This window comes from Oculina patagonica, chromosome 4 (assembly GCF_052425735.1).
Source record: "Oculina patagonica isolate OP01 chromosome 4, crgOcupat, whole genome shotgun sequence".
Classification (NCBI taxonomy): Eukaryota; Metazoa; Cnidaria; class Anthozoa; order Scleractinia; family Oculinidae; genus Oculina; species Oculina patagonica.
In genome coordinates, this window is record NC_135761.1 from 57,569,402 (window position 1) to 57,582,374 (window position 12,973).

General features: G+C 37.9%; 1 protein-coding gene across 1 annotated transcript in view; it reads right to left on the minus strand.

The window, feature by feature from the left end:
* LOC144650845 (uncharacterized) overlaps window positions 1-12,973 on the minus strand; it is a 76,799-nt gene that overhangs the window by 45,407 nt on the left and 18,419 nt on the right. The window contains exons 15-31 of the mRNA XM_078510606.1: window positions 12,763-12,924; window positions 11,659-11,790; window positions 10,497-10,628; window positions 9,444-9,656; window positions 8,597-8,822; window positions 8,330-8,379; window positions 7,908-8,058; window positions 7,010-7,178; window positions 6,455-6,720; window positions 5,754-5,914; window positions 4,887-5,046; window positions 4,251-4,383; window positions 2,956-3,148; window positions 2,668-2,770; window positions 1,773-1,886; window positions 988-1,161; window positions 256-495 (exon numbers count right to left, since the gene is read on the minus strand). Of these exons, the coding sequence (XP_078366732.1) occupies window positions 256-495; window positions 988-1,161; window positions 1,773-1,886; window positions 2,668-2,770; window positions 2,956-3,148; window positions 4,251-4,383; window positions 4,887-5,046; window positions 5,754-5,914; window positions 6,455-6,720; window positions 7,010-7,178; window positions 7,908-8,058; window positions 8,330-8,379; window positions 8,597-8,822; window positions 9,444-9,656; window positions 10,497-10,628; window positions 11,659-11,790; window positions 12,763-12,924 (2,779 nt within the window). The remainder of the gene's footprint in view (window positions 1-255; window positions 496-987; window positions 1,162-1,772; window positions 1,887-2,667; window positions 2,771-2,955; window positions 3,149-4,250; window positions 4,384-4,886; window positions 5,047-5,753; window positions 5,915-6,454; window positions 6,721-7,009; window positions 7,179-7,907; window positions 8,059-8,329; window positions 8,380-8,596; window positions 8,823-9,443; window positions 9,657-10,496; window positions 10,629-11,658; window positions 11,791-12,762; window positions 12,925-12,973) is intronic.

The following is a 12,973-nucleotide window of genomic DNA, read 5'->3' on the forward strand; positions in this document are numbered from 1 at the left end:
GACAACGAAAAGTCAGAGTTGGATAGAAAATAGCAATGTCGCGGCAATTCGTTAACTTCATTTGCCGGCTTTATTTGTCGGCTAACATGCAAGGTCCTCATCGGGTCAGATGAGTAGTATTATTTTCAACGTAAAATTTGTAGCTTGTTCGCCGTTTTCAGATTGTTTTTGATGCTAGGTTACTTCAGTACGATGAATGTTTCGCCTTTTCTGACATTTCAATTTTAGAATTAACCGGACTATTTCGGAACTCACCAACTCTTGAGTAAACCGTGACCTCACACATGGTTAGAATTCCTTCTCCAAACATCTGTACTGACACGTATCGTCCTGGGATTGGTGGATCGCACTGAACTCTCAGAGCTTGTCCCTGGCCCACAGTCCTCACGCGGTCGTGACACGTGGGGTTTTGTAAGTTGTCTTTGTTTACGCCAACTCTGACATCAAAGTTCGTGAGTCTCTCGAAGTAATCATGGCGGTTAACAATCATCACATCTGGTTTAAAAAAAGATCGTACAGATAGGACAGGTTTAGACCAACAGCTCGTTCATACCAACTAAACATGTAGACTGTTCACATGTTCAGTTTCTTCTATAATCAAATACGCATCCAATAAAATCAGTAAGTATTGGTAAAAATAACAATTTAAAAAAGGTCAAAATGGTTACCAAAAGTGGAAAGTTTCTGAAATTGACAATATCGCGAGCATCGGTGGTCTAAGTACTAGTGTGCGATTTCATGACAATTAAAAAGTTTGAGAGATTTAAAGGATTGGTATGCTGAATGTCAAGCAACCTTCTTTATGCAGATCTTATTATTTAAATTTCTGATGCCATAAAATCCGCCATTAAAATTTACATTGGTAATGTTGTTTGTTTCATCCGAAGTTTAGTCTGATCTGGGATTTCGAATGTATCGTAGCACAAACATATTATGTATTGTTATTTCGTCAAAGGCTCGGTTTCGTGTCACACCCATGTCACATACCGGTCACGATGTACTCTCGTCCAAGATCAACTCTCCACCAAGGATTCGTCTCTCTCTTTGTGTGCGTACAAGACTTGTCCTTATAGAAAATGGAATAGTTTTCATCCACAGCTCGGTTGCTGAATCCATTGTAATCGGTGCTTGACTGTTCTGTTGTCTTCTTGTAAGCAAGATCTGAAAAATGACATTGGAAGCGATGTTCAATCGAACGTGAGTGTATCACAGAAACAGAGCTCGCTGTCAGCTCGTTCCCAGTCTCCCTTGTCTGTCAGTTACTTGGTTGTACAAAATAAACTAATAGCCATGATACCCTCAAGGCAAGTTCATAATCTCGTGAATATTGTCTTTATCTCGATACCAAGAGAAGCCAGTGATGGCTAACTCACGTGCTGGAAGTGCACGTAAATGAACTTTTTTCCTTTTTATTGGACTCTAGAGAAGTAAATATTTTTTCATTAAATTTACACTACTGTGCTTTAGTAATGAAAAATTTCAGATAGACTCATTTTATTCGATAGCATTAACAACCCAACAAGTGAAAAGCAAATTAAAAGGAAGATATATTCTCATATTAAGCTACAATTATCCCCTTTACTAATACATTTGACACTTGTATCCTCAGTTTCAGAAAATTATAGCGGTTTCTACGTTTTGATATTTTTCGGTGACTCTTTCTTTAGAGGTAAATTTGGTTTCTGATATCTTTTGTTAAAAAAACTGAAGATTTGTAGTCATAGTTTATAGCTTATAGCTTGTAGAAATGGTCAAGAAAGTTTAAAACTTACTTGCAGCGAACTTGCTACAGATGCTTATGCCTATTTCATCCACGACCTCAAAGCGCTGATCCAGTCTTGCTTGATCAAAATATGTACACTTGTCAAGATGCACGTTCGGGTCGGCTGTGGGTTGGAAATATTAGATGATATGTTTTGTAACAAAGGCATGCTATATAAGAATAATTCGATTCACGATCAATTTTTTTAGATTTAAACAAATCAAAACTATTTATCCCTAAAAAAGAGGAAACTCAGGGTTTGGGGATTCAAGATCATGTAAGGAAGGAAGAAAAATACGCAATACTAGCAAAAAAAGATGGTAGGAGAACCCCTTTTCATGATCGAACTTTGCTGTATACGAAGAGTACTTACCGTATAAGAAATTACTTATTAGAAATTATTAATTATAAGAAAGCCACGGGTCATTCGCAACTTGTTCCACACTTTTATTTTTGCAAGTTGCACATTGCCTAGCACATGCGCAGGTCCTTGCCACTGCCTTCAGCTAACCTGTCGTTTAATTTTATCCAACCTTCTCTTTATAAAAGTTGTTTTTTAAAAAGGTGCTCACCTCCGCGTGTGCTGTGTTTGGCCAAAAAATATTAAAAAACACAATTTTTTCAAACGATTATTTCTTAAAAGAAGACATTTTTGTTTGTTTCTATAAAGTCATGAAAACACTCCTGAAAATTTGGCGAAAATCGAAAGAGCAGTGTTGGAATGTTTTCACGGCTTTTCATTTGTTCTCCCAATCAAAACACCTCATCCTATTTATTAAAAATAACTTAATACAGTAATAAATAAAAAAGCCTCCATGATAAGCATTTTCTTGAAAAGGGCAAGTTGATAGTCAGTTAATAAAGTTTTATAAACCAGGCAGGTAAACAAAGCACGTTAAACTTACTTGGAATAAAACTAAACAAGAGATGTTCCTTGTTTAGAGAAGTATCACTGTTCTCACACTCGCTGCTCAACACTATTTCTTCATTGTCTACTGGGATCATGCTCTAAAAATAACAAATGTTGCTTCAGTGGGACGCTTGTAAACTGCCTATTTCAAAGGTAAGTTTATGATAAAAAAAGATGAGTTAATTTGGATCCCTGTATTTTGCTTCGTACAGAAGAAAACTCATGATGTGTTTCCAAAAGCGAGGTTGTTTCTCAAGACATTTTGCGCAAACTCTATACTTACTCCTGATTTTGTGTTGACACACAGTTTACTTCCAACGTGCTGCAGTGAACCTCCAGCGGTGAAACTAAACTGATGTCCACCACATGACGAGTATAAACCAAGCGAGACACCGTCAACTGCTGACCCTATTGACTGTACACATTTTCCACTCTTGGTGTGTTTAAGATTTCCATTCTCCAAGATAAATTCTAATCTGTTTGACAAAGATGCCAATTTTAATCATTTATCATTAAAAATGTACTCTAACTAGACATTTTAGTGTGCAGTATCGCTGCATATCAATTGATTAGGATCTGATTTTTTTACGTATTATAATATTGTATTTTTAGATTTATTTAGGTGAGGGCCACAAGTTTATAAGTAAATGTTCACTTTTATGTGTTACCTTCTAAAAATCAACACTTTCTTCTTCAGCATCATCACATGTTTACGAGTTTTTCAGTGTTTTAGCAAGCTCGTAGGATGAGTCAGAATACAAATGATAAGAAAAAATGCACAACGATACTGCATACTGCAATGTCTTTAAAACAAGTTTGTTATCAACGTACCCAAAAACCAATTTTTTACTGTGATTAACGTTGCGCGCAAATACTTAAACTAAGAGGACTACTACATTTCAACAGTTGTATAGCAAAGATGGCCATTTGTGGTTTTGATAGGACAGTATATTACAAATGCAACTTTTACTCGTCGTCTACCCTTCAAGTTAACCACAATGGTCAGTGTCAAAGTTCTCCGAACTACTATCCTACATGTAAAATAGCTTTTCTTAGGCGATTTTGTTTTTAAGACAAGGTGCTTTAATAAAACGAGCACGTCCGTACTACTAAATGTTTGCCATCACAACTCAGTGCGTAGTTGACTTCGATAATCAAAGGTTCCTAGCACACATACTTTAAATCAACGAAAATGATCGTAGAACAAAATGGATGCCAGAAATTGAAAAAGCACGACAATATTTGCTAGACTTCCAATTTAAGACAGCTTTAGATTAATGATGTTTAAGTGCTAGATTTTATAGCTGTTGGAAAGTTCGAAACAAATTGAATGCTAAATGGCAAAAATTACTATCCCGCAACTTTTTCACATGCATACGACTTAATTTTCTAAACTTTTACAATTCTTAAATCACCATAAAAGTTGACATAACTCATTTTTTTCCACGTGCGCTATTTGGTTCTACTTTTTAATGATTGCAATTTGCAAGGTCATCACAGAGTTATTCAAAGGTCTTATTGTACCATGTAACAGGTTGTTCAGGTTGGTCTTACCCTGGCTCAGATCGTTTGCCTTACCTGTCCTCGCTACACCCGCTGTGAATGAGCAACTTGGTGCCTTCTGATACACTGTTTCCTCCCCCCTGGGGATGAATACACTTCAAGGAGCCGAGATGAACCAAAGATCCAGGACCATTAAGGCTCGTCGTACCTGAGGAGAAAAGATTGTGTGTTATTACCGGCTATGTAGTTCTTTATATGAAAAGGCTCTTAACCATGGAGATATTTCGTTGTAAAGTTTGATGGCTACTGACAGGTAAAAACTGTAACAAAAAAAACCCACATGCGGAAAGCGGTCAAAAGCAAAACCACACGCCAATTCCGGTTTCCATTGCCTTGAATTAAAAGGGGAGTTAAAAGCTTAACGGCAAGGCCTTTGGAATAAAACTAAATGTTTCAAGAGACAATGACAAAAATGTTTAAAATGTATGCTTTTGTATCTTTCTGAATGCATTAGCAGACGAACGTTTGCATTTGACAGCCGCGGTACTGGCAAAAACTGCAAGTTGCATCACATGGGTTGCCAAACAAAAGAGCCTGCATATCAAGGATAGCCCTATGAGGATAGCCAAGGCTCCAAGGTGCCCTGACGTACGTCACAAAGTAATCACACTTCAGCTTATGCTTTACTACAGTTTCTTTTGTTCAACTCACCCACTGTCCAACACTGATCAGCTCTTCTTCTCTTGATGGATCTAACCGCCAGGTCACACTGGAAGTTTTGATCATCTTGCATCGGGTCACACTTGGTTTGTATCAACTTCGAGTCCTTGGACGCTCCGTTTGTATCGATACACAACTCAGACCACGAGTTCTAAGAATTAAAACAACGATTAGTTAGCCAAAAATATGGATAGAGTAAGTTCAGAGTAGCTCCGGCTTTATAAAACTTTCTGCCTTTCTGACATCTTCTAACTAGAGGCATCGACTGCACTTGGAATACGAAATAGGATGTAATGAACAGCAACACAAATTCTTCTTTTTAACCAACACATGATTCCGTCCCAACCAGTTCACTCTCAAATATGCTTTGCCGCCGAGAACATAACTGACTGGACTGCAGCCAATCCCTAGCCTGCGTAGCTGGCGGTATTGTTGGGTTTCGCGCGCACAAGCAAGCGGCGAAGCGCGAAACCCAACAATACCGCCAGCTACGCAGGCTAGCCTATCCCCCGAGAATTGTGTAAGATCATGAAAAACGGGCAAAGCAGTGGCGTAACCATTGTGGTAACCAGCTTTAGAATGGAGAGGCGTTTGTTTGCAGCCTTGATGTTTTCTACGCTTGTGCGTTCCTTGTAGTATTTAGTTTGGATGGAAATACCCATTCTCAGAAAATCCTAGTTGGTAACATTTTAGGTGAGAAATTGCTTAAAGAGGTTTAAAAAACACTCGCAAGAAGTCAACTCCCACTACTAGTTGCACATATGAGATCTCTGTATATCATAATCTTGAACCCACTTTCACGCAAATTTACTCCGTTTCTCCTTCGTGCAGACTGCTAGTTAGGAACCCCAGACCTACCATGACTTGTCCTTTCAGTGTATAAGCCCAGTTCTGTCTCTCATCAGTATCATTACAGCCCGTTACTTTAATAAGAGCACCGTCTGTCTTGGAGTCCACAAACAAACAGGGTCCACGCCTGGTATCTGTGGCCGATTGCTGATTCTCTATCAAAAATATTTCTACAACAAAAACATTAACAATGATAACAGTTACCCCCTGCACTAAGTAGTCGCATGAAGTTGCAAGTTGACGGAACTTTTGCTAGGTGAACAAACTGAGTTGCAAGTTTGTTCATAAGTTGTCGAGTTTGTTAAAAAAAACTATTTCAACGCTTAACACTCGCTGCAATTTAATATTCAAAGTAAACAACAAGACTTGCATTGTGTGGCCAAACGGTGAAAATGTGTTCTGACTTGCTGCAGATTTGATGCTTACCGCAAAGTGAACGCAAGTCTTCGCAAGGCAGGCAAGTGCACGCAAGTCTTGGCCAAACGGATTCGCAAGTAGACGCAAGTTTTTAACTTGGTCCAAAGAGTGTTGTCAAAAATATTAAAAACGTTAGCTATGGGCAACGATTCGGCTTGCAGCACTGTAAAGAACGCTATATTCGAATATACCGAGGATTTGAAAATTTATGTCAAAGGCAGCACAGACCATAGGCCTGGTTACCAAACATATAACTGCAAAAATATACATGATTGTTGTATTAAGTACTGTACCTGACATCTCAAAGTCAGCAAACGGGTTTGGATTGTCATAGTAGTCCTTCTCAGTGTCTGTAGCGCCCTGGTTATTCATTTTGTCTTTGTACCATTCAGTTGCAGTATCGGCCCCAGTCCTTACACTTCCAACCGGATCATTCAAGTTGAAATTGACGGCAAGATAAAGACGTTTTCCAAATATGACGAGGTCCACAGCCGCGTTGAATATGAGGTTGTTGTTTGCGCCATTCGTGTACGCTGTCAGTCCAAACTCGAATTTAATACTGTAATGAAAGAGAAAAACGTTAAAACATTAAAATTCACGTTACATGCAGACAATAATAGAGATATCCAACTGAGAGACAAGTCAAACGTGGTGCTTCAACCGAGCCCAGCTCAGTTTAGACATTATTAAAACATCGGCAATATTTCAGAAGATAAAATAATAATAAATGGCCTCTTTCTGTCCGTAACCTAATTTCAATTTTATTCTCCGCGGCAGAAGCTCGACTCATGAACTTAAAATCAATACTCCTTTCTATAAACCAAAGAAAAGTAGAATCATTCATTTACCTGTAAATTCTAAACAGCTGAGTCAGGACAAAGTTTATAGCCTTGCTGACCCAGTTGGTGGCCATCTCAGTTAACTTCAGGAAACCGACAGCAACGTCCAGCACGTTACAAAGACCTTTTCCGATATGTTCAACGAACTTACACGATCCCTCGCAAAGGCTGGCAACCGCTGTTAACAAAGAAAGAAACAGTGTCGTGATTATGTACTACGGTGAAACGTACTAATAAGCCTAAACAAATCTAACCATTGCAAGAATAAATCAGGTGTTGATAATTCTCGTGAATTTGAGAGCTTGGTATAAAGTCAAAAAAGCCACAAAGAAGTACCCGATAGGCTGAATTTTATTAATTATTTTAATTACTTAAATTAATTTTAACAAAAATAATAGTTTTTTTTTTAATTTTTGACCATTTGAGCCTGAAATGTTCTTAAAATATTCATTTTTGTTTCAGTTTTGAAAACAGGATTGTGAAACGAGGCTTTGTCATAAAAATTAATATCGCACAGATTGTACATAATGTTGGCAGGCCTAATACGACTATTCTGTACTTATTTAAGGTCTGATTTGAATAAATGTGTCATTATCTGAGTTCTGAACATTTAGTATCCCCTGTTTGTCTTGATATGTTAACGAGAATTTCTACCTTTTTTAAAAACTCTTGAAATCAAGAGTCAACTAATAATAATAATAATAATAATAGTCTTTAATGAGGAGACTTCTTTACACATAGGTGGTTTTCAAAAAGGACCTCGAAGATTAAAATTAAAAACTAAAATTAACTTAGGACACTTAAACAGCTTTTAAACTGAAGTTTATAACACAGTTTGGTGTGCGGAAAAGCTAAATAAAGGACGACAAACGTTTTGATGCCATTGTTTATGTTTACTTATACTTACCGTTGCAGCCTCCTCCTACAAGGCCTTCGCATATAATTTTGCTGATAAATCGACGCTTACGTACGTGAAGGGCAAAGTTCTCGTTGCGCATGTTCTGTAATTCTCTTCTCTTTCTCCAGCCCTTGAAAAACTTCTTGATAGCTTTGCCAACCTTTAACGACCAGAATTCTTAATTAATATTATGACTGTTTTCTCCATCGTGCTCTTTTAACTCAAGAATATGTCGTTACTATAGCTCGAAAACAATGCGCTCCGTTGATTTGTGAAACATCGAAACATGTTCCGAAAACTGAAAAGCGTTGTTGTGTTTTTAAAAATATTTGCAACACTTGTGCTATCAAGACACTGTTTGATTTCAGCAAGAAATCAGACAACTTGGTTTAAATATGTTTTTTGTAACTTCACATTATTAGTTTGCTTACCGGAGCTAAAGCCTTGCCAATCTTTTTAATAGTCCCTGAGATCCATTTTCCTAAAAATATTCAATAGCAAAAATGTTTTATGTAAACAATACTTTTCCAAAAAAATATTTTGAACTTTACTTAACGAACAGAACTAAACTAAACGTAGTCTAATTTCTTCACATTTATTCACTTTCATAACTTAGCACAAACGTATCGAATTATATTTTATTTGTATTTGGTTGATTTTTAATACTCCTTTTTAAATGCTGCTATAGCTTGGCTTACCGGCAGCATCCACCACGCCCCCAATCCATTTGCCAGCTTTATCCAAGAAGCCTTTACAATTCCGTTCAGCTTGAGCGCACTTGAGCTTTTTACAGTTATCACATTTGAGTGTCATCTTCCTCTTGCAGTTTTCCTTTTCCCTGACGACGGCCTCTCTCGCATCAGCGAGCTGCTTTTGTGCCTCGTCAAAAGCGCCTTTGACAGCCTTGGCCGCTGCATCTAGAGCCTGGATAAGAGTGAATAAAAGGGGGTTAACGTAATTAGTGGCGTCACAAGAGGATAGCTAACGAATGTCTCCAATTTATCCTACTCAAACTTCCTCAATCGGACCCATCCAGCCTTTTTGATTTTAATTTTCTCCAGTAAACTTCTACTTGAGAGACTTCATTTAATTTTTATATGAATCTGTTACTGAATACAACAGGAACGGCCGTTTTAAAACTTTTAAAACGTTCTTGCCACTTCTGTAGCGGTTCATTCGCAATAGTCGAAAATAAAAGCATTTGTTACTTTGTAGATTGGTACCGCTTGGGTTTCCAAAAACCTAAATGACCGCCGCTAGAGTTGCGTTTAAGGTTGCCGTTCTGAAAAAATACACCAACGGTATCTGTATTTGTTACGCAAATAGCTTTTATTTCTGAATTATTCAAAACAGCTTTGAGAGAAGGTATCCCAAATAGTAGTCTTTATCAGTACTAACATTGCCAGTGTTTTTTAAATTTTCCCACGAGCACCCCTGTTATTTTCCGGAAAGAAATTTTGTATCCGTTTCTAGACCCTTTCTTTCCGTTGCCTAAGTGCCTTTATGAATAATTAATGAGTTTAGTGAAAGTTATATTATCCTTACGGCGTTTATTCCATCCAAGTCCACTGTAACTCTGACGTAAAACTCGGCGCCTATAAAGGTGAAACTAGCGCTGTAACTTGCTGACAAAAACAATTCAGCCTTGATGAGGTTCAGGAAATTCCCTTGCAGCAGGAACTCTATTCGAGTCATGGTCAGGTTCAATCGAACGTAAGATGAAATTCCTAGCAGATTTACATACCCCTCAATATAAGCCTGCGTGGAGAAAGAGCACATTAGACATGGTATTAACAATCAGGTCCAAGACTCATGTTAAGCTTTTTTATTAAATATTAACTTATAAAATCAATACGTATGTCAATTAAACTAATGACGGTTAATTGTCTTGGACAACAACAAAAAAACCCATTTGGAATAAACTATTTTTTTATAAGAACGTCTAATTTTCGGTCGAGGCTGAACGTTCTTAATTTTTTCCAAGATTTGAGCCTAAAATCTTCTAAAAAGTTCTCGTTTATTAAATTTTAAAAACAAAAAGGTATTGCAATAAATTCATTCCTAAGCGATATGTACACGTCACGTCACCATGAGTGATGACAATGTAAGTTACAGGTTGAATTTAAATAAAAATTCATTCATTTGGTACACGTCTTTGTCGTTCACAGGGAAAGAAAAATAGCCGTTTTTAGCCACATTTCAGCGTTGCGTACGTTCTTAGGATGTTCTAAGATTTTGCCCTTTTCTCAGCCACGACGTTCTCACAAAAAAAAGTTTTTTATATAAATCTCAAGCGGGTAACCCCTCCCCTCTGAACCAATACATAATCCTCGGAATATCCTATTTCTTTACTTTTATAGGAAGAATGCTTTCTGTTTAGATTCAATCTTCTTGTCTGGATTGGGTTGTATAAAACAACAAATTATGAAATGTCGAATGTGCAAAGTAAACCTTCACCAGTCACTTTGCCTGCCAATTAAAGAAAGAGAAAGTCTCTCTTCGTCGTTGCATACCAATCACTAATCATTTGAAAATAAGACTTTTCGACCTGTCATTGTTTTTATTCAGTTATGCTGAACGTTAGCAGGTATAACTTGCCTCAATGAAGATCGGGGTCTGTCTTGCATCAATATAGAACCAGGGTCCTAAATCTTGTTCTGTAGGGCTACGCACGATTGTTGCAATGTCCAAAATCTTCACTGGATCTGGTTTCAAGTCTATGAAGATTTTCTGTAAAAAAGTGCCCTCACATTTTGAGACCAACAACAGCTGCTGCAGCTAACAAGTTATGTGTTATCAGATTCACAATCCGCAATCGAAGATATTAGGTTCAAACTCCAGTTATCAAGTTATGTTTGATATTTTCCCATTTAGGCTTACCGTATTTTCTCGATTAAACGCCGGGTACCGAATAAACTCCGGGTCCTATGGTGCAGTTGAAAATAGGCCCCTCAGGTATTTATTTCAGGTATGTTTGAGAAAATGATTAGAGTATAATAAGCTGAAGGTATATTAGCCAGATACATGTTTGTCAAAAATAATGAATAAACCTCTTGCTTGATGAACATCGGGCTCAAACAAACTGCAGGAGTCAAATAAACGCCAGGTCCACCAGGCTAAGTTTGAAATAAACGCTGGGGGCGTTAATCGAGCAAATACGGTACATTAGTCATTGCACAGAATGAGTATTAGTCCTCTTGGCTTTTGGGTTGCTTGTGCACTGTGGAAATTGATTCCAATTTTCAAATATGGAATTAATGCCAATAATAATATCATCACAGCTAAAAATAACGAGTGACCAGTTTGTTCTTCATATGCGCTTGGAAAAACGTTTTGTTTGTGTTAAGTTCATAAATAGGTCGCGTGCACGGTGACAACGGGTGACAACCTGATAACAATGATTCAAAATGCGAAATGTGCATTAATGCAATAAACCAAACATCATGTCAATGTCTGCAATTAAAAACACTAAGTTTTTAGACCCACTTTTTATGTTTTGGCAGCCATTTTTTTATTATTTTGAGCAAATTTTATCAACTTTTCAGAGGCGTTGTTCGATCTACTATTATTTTGCCATTTACTGTTAACAAACTGGATAGGCCTGGTGACAGTGTACACGCATAGATTTCTACGTGAGATTAAAAATTTAAAAAAAAAAAGAAATGATTTAGTGCTTTGTAAAAGGACCCTGTGCGGTTAACAATAAGAAACATGTAGAAAGAGGATTTATCTGCGAATTTATATTAATAGTATTTCTAACCTCATCTGATAACTGGACATGCGCGTAAATCTCCCATCCCAGAATGTTGACCGTTCCTTTGATCATGAAGCCCTTGTAGATGTAAGGACCGCCGGCGATACGTAAATCAAAGTTGTCTTCAGCGTATGAGCCCTACAATAAAATGAAATATCACTCTGATTTGCTGCTCTGATAAAAAAAAACATTATTATATGGAGAAGAGTGTTTAACTGAGAACTAAACCACTCGTAGATTCCATACGCCATCCCCCCCCCCCCCCTACTCCATCCAGGACCCGAGTGGTGTATCGTCCATATGTTTCTCTTGCGAGTTGCATATCAATCATTGACGTCACGATTCCAGCCTTGTCTATTTTGTTGAGTGAACTTGGTTTCTTGTGGCAAAAACTATATCTGACGAGTGAGATATCGTTTTTGTCACTCGAACATTAAATTCATATCTTCTTGGTACCGTTTAATATCTTCTACGTACACCTTTTGAAGGACAATTATTGTAGTAGAAGCTTTATTATATTCGGATTTAGTGCGAAGGCAATTTCCCCTTTAGACTTATATGATGTAACTTTCGCAACGTGGTAAATGGCCCAGTTCGCCACTGGTCTCCCTGTGGCTCAACGGTAAGACTACCCGACCGGTGTTGCAGAAGATCATGGGTTCGCCAGTAATAGGGAACCGATATTTTTCTCCTATATCCCGTACTCGTGCTAACTGAATTAACATCTTTCTCAACTTTCTTTCTAGAATCGAAGTTGCCTCAATACTGGACCCTCTTTTCTTCTGCTGTAGAACTTTTGGGGGGAAAATGGAAAACCGTGAAGAGGTATTCCTCTTTTTAAATTTTAACGAAATGCTCGTAATATCACTGTACCATATTGCTTTTCCACACTTTTACCACGCTTCTTGCTGAAATACGCGACTGTTCCGGTGGGAAATGAAATGGAACAGTCCTTTCCACTGGAACGTGTTCAACTGGTACACACTTGTCTCGCATTATTGTATTTATTGAAAACATTTACTGCTCCCTTTGACAGGAAATTATCACCGGTTTCTTAAAGAAATGGAAAGCGCTCGAGGCTTTTGCTTTAATACGTGTCACAACACTTACCGCGGCGCCTTCTGGGAAGCCCGTCTCTGCTATTGGGGGAGGCAGTGGGAAAGTGAATCCCAGAAGTCGAATGATTTTCCCGAGAGTCAGCGCTGTCATGTCCGCGTAGAAGAACTGAGGTGATCCAACACCGAAGTACCCACTGCCACCAAAACAATGGCCCTAACAACAACAGCAAAAACAACAACAACAACCAATGATTTTTTGTCAT